The sequence below is a fragment of the Plodia interpunctella genome, chromosome 29 (assembly GCF_027563975.2).
Source record: "Plodia interpunctella isolate USDA-ARS_2022_Savannah chromosome 29, ilPloInte3.2, whole genome shotgun sequence".
Lineage (NCBI taxonomy): Eukaryota > Metazoa > Arthropoda > Insecta > Lepidoptera > Pyralidae > Plodia > Plodia interpunctella.
In genome coordinates, this window is record NC_071322.1 from 3,329,343 (window position 1) to 3,342,284 (window position 12,942).

At 34.1% G+C, this 12,942-nt stretch overlaps 2 protein-coding genes across 4 annotated transcripts in view; one reads left to right on the forward strand and one right to left on the reverse strand.

Annotated features, from left to right (window-relative positions):
- Dcr-1 (Dicer-1) overlaps positions 1-12,615 on the reverse strand; it is a 54,795-nt gene extending 42,180 nt beyond the window's left edge. The window contains exons 1-6 of one of the 3 annotated variants that reach the window (XM_053766695.2): positions 12,429-12,615; positions 8,914-9,038; positions 4,425-4,570; positions 2,096-2,255; positions 1,670-1,795; positions 224-687 (exon numbers count right to left, since the gene is read on the reverse strand). In XM_053766695.2, coding sequence (XP_053622670.1) covers positions 224-687; positions 1,670-1,795; positions 2,096-2,255; positions 4,425-4,570 — 896 coding nt within the window. In that variant the 5' untranslated portion in view covers positions 8,914-9,038; positions 12,429-12,615. Of the gene's footprint in view, positions 1-223; positions 688-1,669; positions 1,796-2,095; positions 2,256-4,424; positions 4,571-5,784; positions 5,978-8,913; positions 9,039-12,424 lie in introns of those variants that run through there. The other 2 variants (XM_053766694.2, XM_053766693.2) reach the window with 2 other exon arrangements.
- On the forward strand, positions 6,663-11,548 carry LOC128682148 (uncharacterized). The gene is made up of 2 exons (XM_053766712.1): positions 6,663-6,952; positions 9,388-11,548. Exons 1-2 carry the CDS (start codon positions 6,824-6,826, stop codon positions 10,816-10,818), a joined length of 1,560 nt encoding a protein of 519 aa, XP_053622687.1. The 5' UTR covers positions 6,663-6,823; the 3' UTR covers positions 10,819-11,548.
- Positions 12,616-12,942: the final 327 nt, after the last annotated feature.

The window sequence follows — 12,942 nt, forward strand, 5'->3', positions numbered from 1 at the left end:
TATCTATAAATTAGGACGATTATTATGGAATTTGGCACAGAAAGACAGTTGAAGCCTTCAGGAGTGACATAGGTTACTTTTTATTAAGTGGTTTCACTCAAGCGAAGCCCGGGTGAGTTACTAGTGTTATATATTCACGGGAGAATAAGGAGCGGTCCTAATCTAGGATGGAACCACACCAACACCAACAGCTATAGATTGAATATATAAAATAAAAATTTACCTTTTCCCGCCATCAATATCTTCGGCCAAATCCATTTGACAGCAAATCTCTCTCTCCAACTCTTCGATCTTCCACTGCAACTTCTCATACATATCAAAGTCATCGTAATTCTCGTACACCCCAAACTTCTCATCTTCAATTGTCTTTTGCTTATATACTTTAGGCTTATTCTCATCATTGTCTATGGATATATTTTCTTCGTCGACATCCGTAATGTCGTCCGTTTTGTCTTTGCCCTCTGAAGATATAGTTTCATCATCAATATCGTCACTTTTGGAACTCTCATTCAATTTGTTATCTGTATCATCTTGTTCGTTGCTGTCATTGTCTTTGACAGTTGTAGATTGTGTATTGTCTATGGTTTCAGGGTTGTCGTCTTTCTTTTTGGCCAAGAAAAGCGGGTACGTCAATGCTAAAATCCGAGGGCGTTGGTTCTCTTCGCATTCCTTGTATAGTTTTAAAATCTGAAAACGTTTTTTCCTAATTTCAAAAACGGTTATTCCTTCAAGAATAATATACCTACATAAACAACAACATAGGATCAAACAGTATGAAGATAATGCATCTATCTCTGTCGCTCTCATTTCGAGTGTATAGGTTCATCCTGCTGTCATGCGACTCAAGTTACCTATATTTTGAAAAGTACAGACTGTTAGATTTGTATTGTTTTCGGAGAATTTTAATTCAGTATTTACTTTAAAAGTTTTAAGGATTTCTCTGTCTTATCACATTGCAATATATATATATATATATATATATTGTCTACTTTTAATACATTGGCAATATTTTGACTACATGCTCAGTCCATGATTCTGAACAACTTTTAGTATGGGAGTAACTCCGAATTCGCGAAAAAAATCAGCAGGTCCTATTAAATACCTATGATGTGAAAAATGTATGGATCAGCTGATTCTTTTTTTTTCGTGATTTCAAAGTTGCTTCCGAATACGAAAAGTTGTTCAGTACCATCGACTGATCGTGTAGACAAAATAATGCCATTGTATAAGAAATCACCCTATATATCCCTAGAAACATGATTTTTTAAAATAGAATAGTGACTGGGTACTATTTAAGTGTTACACAGTTGGCCTTAATAAAAATATATATATTCACGTACATTGCGCATTTTGTTTAAAACATTTTTTAAATGAAAACCAGCAATGTTCATCGAAACTGCCAAAGTTAGGGGCATGGCTCTTACAGAACTCTCTCCACAGAAGTCGTCAATCCTAACTAATATTATAAATACGAAAATATTTGTTTGTTTGCTCGTTCGTTAGTTTTTTGTTTGTTACCTCTTTACGGTCTATCCACAAAACCAATCACCTGAAATTTTGTGTACATGTAGTTTGAAGTGTGGAGAAGGACATACCTTTCAACCCGGAATAAAACTATCACGCAGACGAAGCCGCGGGCCTAAAGCTACTAGCTTTAACTAAAACTTACGTATTTCAAATTGTCGTCCTTGTAAACGAGATGGCAGCTCTCTATGATAAGAACGTTCAGATTTTTAATCTCTATAACGCCTTCTTCTAAAATCTGCTTCAGTACAGACGATGTGCATACCAGGACCTGCAAATATTATCACCACTAGTAAATATAAATATATTAGGACAAATCACACAGAATGTGCTAGCCAAAGTAAGTTCGAGACTTGTGTTATGGGATACTTACTCAACGATACTATATTCTATAACATATACATATATAGATGAACATCCAAGACCCATGTCAATCTGAAAAAGATCATTTTCTATGTTGAGCTGACCGGGGTTCGGTCCCGGGACCTCCAGTGTAAGAGTCTGGCATGGTGACCATTAGTTAGAAACCAGGAACACGCGAAGAGAGACTTAAGGAATACAATAACAGTACCTCCATCTTGTCCAACTCAGCGCACCAATCATAGACATCTTCGTACGCGACGGCATTAGCTATGGCCAGGTCGGTCAGAGTGCGGTAGTCGTATGCTATAGAGGCGACGCGGGAAGCGCGGGCGATGTGCACAGAACGCTGACAGCCGTCGAATAGTGAACTGCAATGGGGCAAGACAGCTAGTGATTCTGTACGCGATCATCTAGATTTATTGAGAGTGATATATTTGTGTGTTATAGTTGTTTTAGATGTTCTTGCTTCAGGATACGGTCAATTGATAATTCTTATGTTGATAATTAATGAGAAGTGCGACGTTTTGTAAAGCAAGCATATTTTGCTTAAAAGAAAATCACAATGTATTACTTATAGATAACGATGTAATATTTTGAGATATAAATCAATTTAATTTTTTTTTAATTTATATTTTTTTTATGTTGGCTCAATACTTTCGAGAACCAGGGGGCATACCATCAACTATTACAAAACGATTCAATTGTAGGGCAGTTCAGTTTAGGAACCTAAAATGAATCGCGTTATTTGGTACCACCAACTTAACAAAGTCTCATTTGAATCGTAAGGAGTGAATGAAATTCATAAAAAAAGTAAAAATTGTCTCTGAATCGTAAACCCCAGTGACAGCAGCCAAACGTAAGAAAGAGATAAGGCTATACGATCTCTATATATTTTATCTCGTTTCAAGAGTTGCGTTCCGATATCAAATTCTTACCATTTTGAGCAAACAATATGTATTTTTTTTGTTACTTAAAATTAAAATGTATATTATTATCTTTGTGTTAATTACATGACTAAAGTAAATACAAAAGACAATAAAATAAAATATTTCAATTACAATAAATGCAATATAATATAGACTAACAAATTTGTCGATCATAATCATAACACTAAACACAAACTTCGTCGGAACATAAAAACCGTACCACGTTGGAGTTTCGGTGGCAAAACTAGGAACTATCAATAACAGATAGACCACGTCATTGTTTTCAGCGACAGTAGCGCCACGTCTGTGGGACTTCTTTCGTGGTAATCAATCAGAAATAGTAACTTTTTTTGAATCGCGAATTTTGAATCCAGTTTACGTTCTCAATGCACATTCCATAATGTGCCGAATTGTATGCAAAATAAGTGAATGAAATCGAAACGGCGTATTGTTTTGGAGACTACCTAGAATGGATCGTTATGTCAACTTGATGGTACGATTTAGCGATGCAGATCAGTTTAGGTCCTGAACTGGATCACATTAAGAGATGATGGTAAGCCCCCTGTTCGCAGAACTTGGCGGGTTCCGCGTACATTGTCGGATTTTCATTGCGGTAAATAAAAGCACACATACAAATTACGCAATATTTGCGTTGGCATCTGTAGAGTTCAGCTGCGATAGTGGAGGTGGCATTCTTAAACCTTGATATTGGTAAAATAATCTTTTGATGAGATGATTTTGTTGAAGATTAAAAGCCTGTGGCAAAAATTACAATTTTACCCAAATGCAAAGGAAGCGTATTGTTTTTAGGATTCACTACATTCTTAGTTTTGTTGAAGATAATAGAAGTTTGTGGCAAAAATTACATTTTTACCCAACTGCAAAACAAGCGTATTGTTTTCAGGATTCGTAACATTCTTCTTAGCTACTGAATCTTTTTATCTATATCCTCATAGGTTACGTTTAAAAAACGTTACAATAGCGCTGTGCGATGCCATTGATTATGTATTATTATTAGTGAAAAATATTTTTTTATACTACAACATGGGTATCAAATTAAAGGGCTCAATTCAGATGCCGAGATAAGTATTCTAAAACAATTAAAGGCTTTAAAATTTTTTAATTTAACTTTAGCTTGTTGTACAATTTTATACATAAATTTTTTTGTGATTTTTTTTAATTTTGAGTATTATCTATTATATTTATCAATAATTATGGCTTTTTTAGTAAAAATACCAATATATTTTGTTCATTTATGATTACCTAAGGACCGGCTCGAAGGACCATTAAGATGTACGGGACACCTTGAGTTCATTGATAATTGAAAGATGATATTGATAGAACAGGGATTTATTGAACGTCTAGAAACTTAATGGAGTAAATGATAAAACGTATAGTGAGTACGCGTTCGCGATGATGTGGCGAAAAACGTGAACTAATTTTACAATTAAAAGAATGCTATGCGCTATATGCTGACTATACAAAATAAAATATAGAAATGTGTGGTTTAGACATATGGTCTAAACCACACATTCATGTTTAACCACTCATGTTATATTAACTTTTGCTCGTTGTACAATTGTTTATCCGGAACACACAAGGACAACTCACCCGCGAATCTTATAAGCGTGTTCGTAGACCAGCCGCGTAGACACGAACGCGGGGTACTCCACGGCCAGCACGTTGCGCTCACTGGCGGCCGCGGCCAGCCGCGCCCCGCCCTCCGCCGGCGTGAACCGGGAGCTGCTCTCACTCATCTGGACAAAGCGTTCAATTAATAGATAAATAGGCACCAATCACAATAGATTAAGTAAGTCTGACACTTGTTACATGGGACACTAATACCAACAATATTCTATCATCATCATATCGAGTGTGTTATTGCTAACACTGGTGTCAGATTTTATTCAAGTCGCCTAAAAGCATCTGATGTGACTTTTACGACTACTTACCGCCATCTACTCACGTACACACTAGGGAACTAAACTGTCTACCAGTGTGCAGGTTATTCCTTCACCGGAAGCAAGTTGTGGTATGAAAACTACTATAAATGAGTCAGATTGGTATACAAACTCATATGGCACGAGTAGGATACGAACCTGAGACCTTTCGATCCACAGGCAGGTGTCTAAACCATTACACCACCACTGTTTTGACAATATTCTATAATTTATATAGAAAAATATTCAAAACCCAGGTCAATTTGAAAAGGTTGACCTGACCGGGGCTCGAACCCGGGATGTCCAATGTAGCAGTGCTACATGATGACCATTAGACCATAGAGGTCATCATATAAGTTAAATATGTGATTAACATTTTTGTCTTTATTCTGTGATCAATCATTGACATCATTAATCATGGTTTTGTGTCCTTCAGGTGAATGACATCCACGGAAGGTTATGAACTGGTCCTAAGGTGGAATTACATGCCACTCTCACTTAGCTACTAGCGGACTGTCTACTCTCAGATAAAACCAATACCAAACCCATAACAAATAATAAATTATACATTTCAACCTTCCTTAGAAATCACACTATCTATTGGTGAAAACCATACACAAATCCGCCTAGTATGTATGGTATGACGACCTCCATGGCTTAATGGGGCTAACTCAATCTGTGTCATTTGTCCCTATATATTTATTTTATTTTAGTAGTTTTGAATTTATCTCTGATATCGTGTATATAACATATAGCCAGATACGACATGAGGACTTTTCATAATATGAATGGGTGTGAGATTTATGGCGTGATAATTAGCATCAACTATCATACATTACATTTCGGTTTTGATGTGTAGGTATTACAAAATACTTTACACATGAAACCAATCAGAATTAGGTTTGTATTAGAGGATTTTCTTATGATCGTTGTATTATTTACTTGTAAAAGTTACTCGGCTATCAGAATATCAAGTTTAATGTTATTCTAAGTGATGTTATCGTTAATTCTATTTTATAACAAAAACATACCCTTTGAACGGCTTGATGAAACCAAATCCCTTTATCTCACATCGCCAAAAGGACGTTGTACAAAACACAAGAGTATATTTAAAGGTCTGACGTGAAAAATTAATAAATAAAAGTAAAAATACTCCAAAATCTATCTATATTCCGTAAAATCCGGCCGACGACCGGTCAAGAACCTCAACGATTTGACAGCTTGCAAAATAAGAAAATGCTCTTGTTTTTGACAGTTGCTTTTAGTGATGCGATTAATACGATTATAACCTGATGCCGAATCAAAATCAAGATATTTTCTATGATACTTTCTTTAAAAAGTATATTAAATCATTGTAATGATATTGGGTAAATTCCATAGATATAAAACCATTTATATGTTTATTGCACAAAACACATGCTAATATCATCCAACAGCAATTTTATTCTAAAGTAGGTTTAAATAAAAATAATATTATAAAATGTCAAGAAAGTGAAAACCGACTTTTAACAAACTATTTTTTTTTACCACTGCAATTCCGAATATGGTCAAGATTGATAAATATACACTGTTTGCACTGTTTGATAGTGTGACTTCTCGTTGCAATCGAGCAGGATGCACGTATGTAATAGAAGAAGAAAGAGTACCTGCTTCTATTGTTACGTACGTGGCATCTTTTGTTGCATCTTATACATACTATAGAGTACTCTGTAACAGTATGTTATTTATTTTTGTTATTATGTATTTATTTATTGATATGAGCTGTGCTTAGTAAGAAACTTAATAAATCATTATTACCTATCATCTAGCTAGTAATATATTTAAAAAATCAAAACATACTTAATGTGATAATAATCTGTAAGTACGAACATAATTTTGGATAGATGGTACCTACATAAAATCGATTTAACCTCGATCAGCACTCATGTTTAAGCACAACACATGCACACAAGTTTCATATCATATCGCATCGCATTTTTATCCCTGTTTCTTGGTTTCTTGTTTCAAGTCCACTCAAGCAATAGTGTTTTTAGTTATATATTTGTTATTGTTTGTGTTTTCAGTTGATCAATGAAAAAATGTGCAAATATTAAAGACATTACAAGTGATGTAGAAGTGGATATCTCTCCTTGCATCGACATTAAAATAACTACAGTGGTCATTCACTCTATTCTATCATTTACGGCTATAGACATAAAGGTTAGTATTGAAAAAATAAAATCTGTTTAGGTTACGTCACTTACACCTACGAGCCGATCGACAACAGCGTAGCGTTGCAAATATACAATTAATTCAATTCAAATAGGTACCTAAATTTAATTATGTTTATGGTTCCGTACCTCAAATGGTAAAAACGGAACCCTTATTACTATGTTGTCAGTCTGGTCAAGGTAATTTTTCTCAGTAATGTGTGCACATACCTACCTATAAAGTTCAAATTTAAATGAAATATCTCCCACATCAAGCTGTGAAAAAATGAAACATGCAAGTCAACTTCCCGTTGACCTGGAATCATGAAATCGCATGAAGTTAGCATTAACAATGGTAGATAAAGAGAAAAGTTCGAAAGTAGGTATGTAATTTGTAGGTCGTTTAAAAAAATGCCCATTTAAAATTTTCGATTCAAAAGTTCCATTCGAAGTTTTGCCATGAGCAGTAAGCTTTCGCTGGCCTGGAATTGCGATGCCATTTGATGAAGGAGTAGGTACCCGGTAGGTAGTAGGTATCTTACAAATTTGTACGGAACCCTTGGTGCGCGGGCCTAACTCGCTCTTGATCGTTTTTATTTTTTATTTAATTAATTCAATTTACATAAGTAGGTATTCAATTTAAAAAGTAATTTTTTTCATAAAAACTTAGCATTATAAATAAAAAAACGTCCAGTACGTCGCATCGCCGTGAGGAATTTTCCATGAAGGCTGGTAGCATTTAGCAGCTTTGTAGGTATTTTAATTTATTTATTTGAATTAGATCAGTTAACAATAAATCAGAATTATTAAGAACTAGTATTTGCATGCGGCATCGCCTTTGTTTATATCTTGCCCATAACATAAATTTCTGATTCTAAGCGTCGAATCGCGATAACGAATACCCTTCCAGATTTTAAGTTAGATCATCCGCTATACGACTGTGAAAACCTGTATGTGATACGCGACAAAGAGTAGCTCACTTAGTTTTATTATAATGTACTTACCAATAGATATCGATTTATCAGGACAGTATTCACGCGTAGGTAGGTACGTTATTATCACATATTCTAGAAAATGCAAATCATTACAATTTATCCTTACATACCTACCTATTATTAAACAAAGTCCTTTGCCGCGTCTAATTGCAATAAACTCCTTAACTACTGCCCGGATTTTCAAGCAGTTTAGATAGGATTCCTGAGGAAGATTTACATGTATAATTTATTATGTTTTTACCCGAGCGAAGCCGGGACGGGCTGCTAGTAAGTAACAAAAATTAGATCATAGCCGATGAAGTTTCCAGCTCAGCTTTGTGCTGTGGCATGAGCCACGGCGCTGATTTTCCGCTGGGACCTTTAAATTTGATTTTACAAACATGCGGCGGTCCAAATCAAAAGGGCGCCCGGACCCTATGGCGCCCGGCACTTAGGACATTATTGTCGTTGTTTTGTATTCGAACAACGGCAATAAAGACCTAATGCCAGCTGCCATGAAGTCCCTATTGATTTGGACGACCGCATATGATGAAGTTAAATAGTGAAAAAGTAAAAAACATAAATAAATTATAGGTGGCTTGGCCATGGCTACAATATTTTGTTTTATTGCGCACTCTCTTGTTTTGAGTATATCTGGTTAGTTAATCTACGATTAAGTAAGTATGTAGGTGTAATTCATAACAATGCTATTTAGACAATGATAATGGTTTGTCTGACGATGTCCAAGGAGCCACAGTCTTTTTTTCGGACATTTATATACACTTTTGTTTTTTATCACGTCGGGGTCACCCCCTGTAGCGGGAACGAAGTGATTATGCTCGACCGGCTTTCTGTTTCAGCAGCGTTGTGACGTGATAGATGTCACCACATATCCTTTGACTGCTCTCCCCACGGGCTCTCTATCTCCTTCGTCAGAGCGTTTTTCTGTTTATTTCCGCGGCCGTTGAGCGTCAAACCCGTTACTAAATCCGCTTACCTACTTATTCGTCCCTTCTTCGCCTTCGCACGGTCGTCGGCATCCTTATTTGTCTGGCCATTGGCACGCATATCATCCTTGACGACATCAAGCCAGCATTTCTTGTGCCCCTTAACTGAATATATCTGTAATTGAAGCAGAGATGATGTTCAGATTCAGATTGTATTGCAAGTAAAAAATGGTATATGTTGGTTACATGCATAAGTTTATTGTGTACAATACAAGTGGCAGTGTATAGTGTACAATACGAGTGGCACCCGGCAAGGGCACAGCAAACATAGAGGACAACTAGTTACACGCCTGTTTTACTCATAAATTTAATTTAATTATACATCAGATTAGATTATTTGGTGGAGAAATCAAAGCATTTCACATTTTGTCTTTAAAAAAAATCAGACAGTTCAGTTTTCAGTATTCATTTAATTTATGTAGCAAACTAATTAAAATATTAACGCATTCTCATTTCTTTTCCAGATAACAAAACACATAATGAATGGCACGTTTAAAAAGTCTGATCCAATTGATATAACCAATATCATCCCACCGAAATTGATAAAAAACTATGAAGTTATTGTTATAGTGAAGTCTAAAGAAGAGGATAATACTGATGATAATCCAGAAGAGACCAACCTTATAGATTTTGATGCAGGAGCATCTATTGATAAAATAATTTTACCAAAGCAATCTGACACAGAAGAAAGTAAAAAAGAACTGAGCATTATAGATCTATATGAAGATATAACAGTAAACCCTCTTAATTTACAGTTACAAAAGAAATCTGTTGACATTTTCGATCCTTTAGAATTAAAAAGTTTCACGAATGACGGAGCAACAGCAAAAATTGCAGATGCACATGACAGTTATGAAGAATTGAAACATGTGTATGAACATAGACCCAGCACATCAACCTCGAGTGACTGTCAAGATTATTATGACAAAACAAATTATTTTAAGCATAGAAATGATAGAGATGACGAAGACTTCATTGACGAACTTGTATCGGATATAAATCACAGATTAGTAATATACAATGATAAACGAAGTACTAGTAATGATATATCTAAAATAAACGGTGCTAAAAATTTGGACGTATTAAAATTTATCAGAACTGAAAATAAAATTCCAAAAAATAATAAAGATACCAAGAATGATGTATGTAATGCAGATTATGAATTACCAAAAATAATCAGAACCAAAACTAATGTTTTTTTGCCGCCTGATAACAAACCAGCTTTAAACCAACTTGATGCATCACCTAAATTAGATATTAATAAGACTAAACAAAACTTATTTGAAATTCCGAAACCAAAAACACAAACTACTGCTATAAATAGTGATATGCCAAAAGATCTTGGTGTAATACAGCAGAGGAATAGAATTGAAGATTTTAATCTCGGAAATATAACTCAAATTATATTACCATGTCAAAGTCTTCAACATTCACTGTCTCGTGAAAAAATACGGCAATATATAGACAATTTATTACGAAGCAAAACAGTTTTCTGCAGTGTATTGAAATATTACAATCCTATTGACTTTTATGCAAGCTCGCACACAAATGAATTGGTGTTTATTGTCGATACAGTTCCAAAAGATAAGAAGAAATATAGAAAAAGAGCTATTATTGATGATGAAGTATTAGCTAATTATACTAAAGGGCCAAATTTAGCTGAAAAGAAACTAGTCCTACCTCGAATAATGGATAGGCTTGTCGAGAAAAAGAAACGAATGGAAAAATACGCGCATTGCAAAAGAAAGTTGGTCTTAGATTGCGGCACGCGGAGGACTGAAATTCCAGTCCAATGTAATCCCACGGTTTTAACAGAAGACTGTAATAAGGAGAGATTGAGGGATTTATTGATGAGACAGAACTTCGAAAATTTTGTGAGGAGAGGGCAGCTTTAGTTATATTAAGTTTAGTTTTAGTATTAATTCACAAATTGTCAAGCATTTTTAGATGACATAATAGTAGTTGTGAAACATTAACGAGCTACATTTTTTTGACATTGCAACACGAAATAGAATAGTCGAGATTGGTTGATAAACACCCAGTGTAGCCAGCCATCAGGAGACAGCGCCGTAATTAATTTTTTTCACTTGAGAAGCTGTACCAGTAGATGTGTGTCACGTATACGTAAAAGCTATCTGTATCAAGTATTCAATATATTTAAATGGCAATTATTTGTTTTTTATATATATTATACGTATCTATAAGTCCTTAAATTCCAAGCTATGTATATGTTACTGTAAAAGCACGAACTTTCGTAAATCCTAAGATATTCCAATAAAACCTAAGATTTACCAACTCTTAATGATAAAAGTCCGAACAATTTTGCGATTCGAACTTTTACCACCATTCACTTGGTAAATCTTAAGATTTACATCAAAGACACGGTAAATGTTGAGAAAATAATTTTACTTTTCTTATTTTTTACTATTTAAGAAGTATTTTAAAGGTTATACCTTACCTTTAAAATATTACCTTTAAAAGTTAAAAACATTTATAAATAAAAATACTTACCAAATTAAAATAATTTAAAATAGCTAAGGATTTGACTAACTACTTAGTTAATTAATTACTCTCACAATTATGATACCTACATAAAAATATGTAAGGTTTTGACTGAAAAATAAATTATTAATAAGAATTAATCATTGTTTTATTCCCAAAACCAATATTTACCAGCCATTTAGCAAAACCTAGCATAGGTATACTAAATTCCAATGGCAACAGCCCGAAAAAATCGTCAATTATTTAAAAATCCTTACATTTACCAACCCATACCAGTAAATCCTAAGATTTTCTGAAAAAACTAAGATTTACCTGTATGACTACATTAACATATACATACATATAATAAAACTATAAGTGGGCTATGTCTATACATACATAGAAGATATTAAAATTATGGGACCAATACAAGCCAAAACATTTTTTTTTCTTTTGTTACAATTACACAGACAAAAATACAAATTTTTGTCTGTCCGTATTCGCGCAAAAACTACTAGATGGAATTTAATCAAAATACACAAAAAAAAACATGTACAAGTAGGGGACTTAACACCAATGGCACAAGACCAAACAGAGATATCATTGTGGTGCGATAAAGTGCATCTCATAAAAAGAAAACTTGCTAATAAATAACTTACAAATAAATAAAAGTGAAACGAAACACACACAAGGACACTCTTGGCATACCATCGCCTTCATTTCACACACTAGATGATAAACTGTCAACTAGAGTGGCAGGTTTCCTCACGATGTTTTCCTTCACCGGAAGATTAGTAGTCGACGAAATCTACAAAATCAAAAATCGAAATCTACAAAGAGTACATGAGTTTGAATAGGCTTCGAAACTGTAACTTCGGATCCCAGGCGCATTTTAACCAATAGAACACCACCGCATGATAATTTTAGAAATTATAAATCCCTAAATCTATGTATACCTAAATGCGAAAGCTTGTGACGATTTGTGTTCTTTCACGCGAAATCTATAATGAAATTTGGTACTTACTTAGGTCCACGGGTAGAATATAGCCTGGAATAACACATAAATACTAATATTATAAAGAGAAAAATATTTGTATTATTGTTTTATGTTTGTAATGAATAAATTAATAAAACCAAGTACTTCTCTCTTACAAAGTAACACAATATTACAATATAAACACTAATTCATCGTAAACAATAGCATGCAATATAACAATAAATACATATGATACGCACAGACAACTATTGTTTACGATGAATCGTGACTTTGAAATATTTTCAATGTAACATAAAGATGAATGCACATAAAAGCAAACGAAATTTAAAAAAAACATAAGGTTTGTAGATAAATCATTGGGTATCCACCAAACGATTTACCCCCTAGAAAATACGTCGTAACGTCAGGTTGTGTGTAAAATCACAACCAAATCTTTAATAAAGGTTATTTTAAAGTTGACCTCGTTGATAGTCCTAGAAAATTAATTACTAAGAATAAAAAATAATTACTATAAATAGGTATAGGTAAGTGAATATTTTTA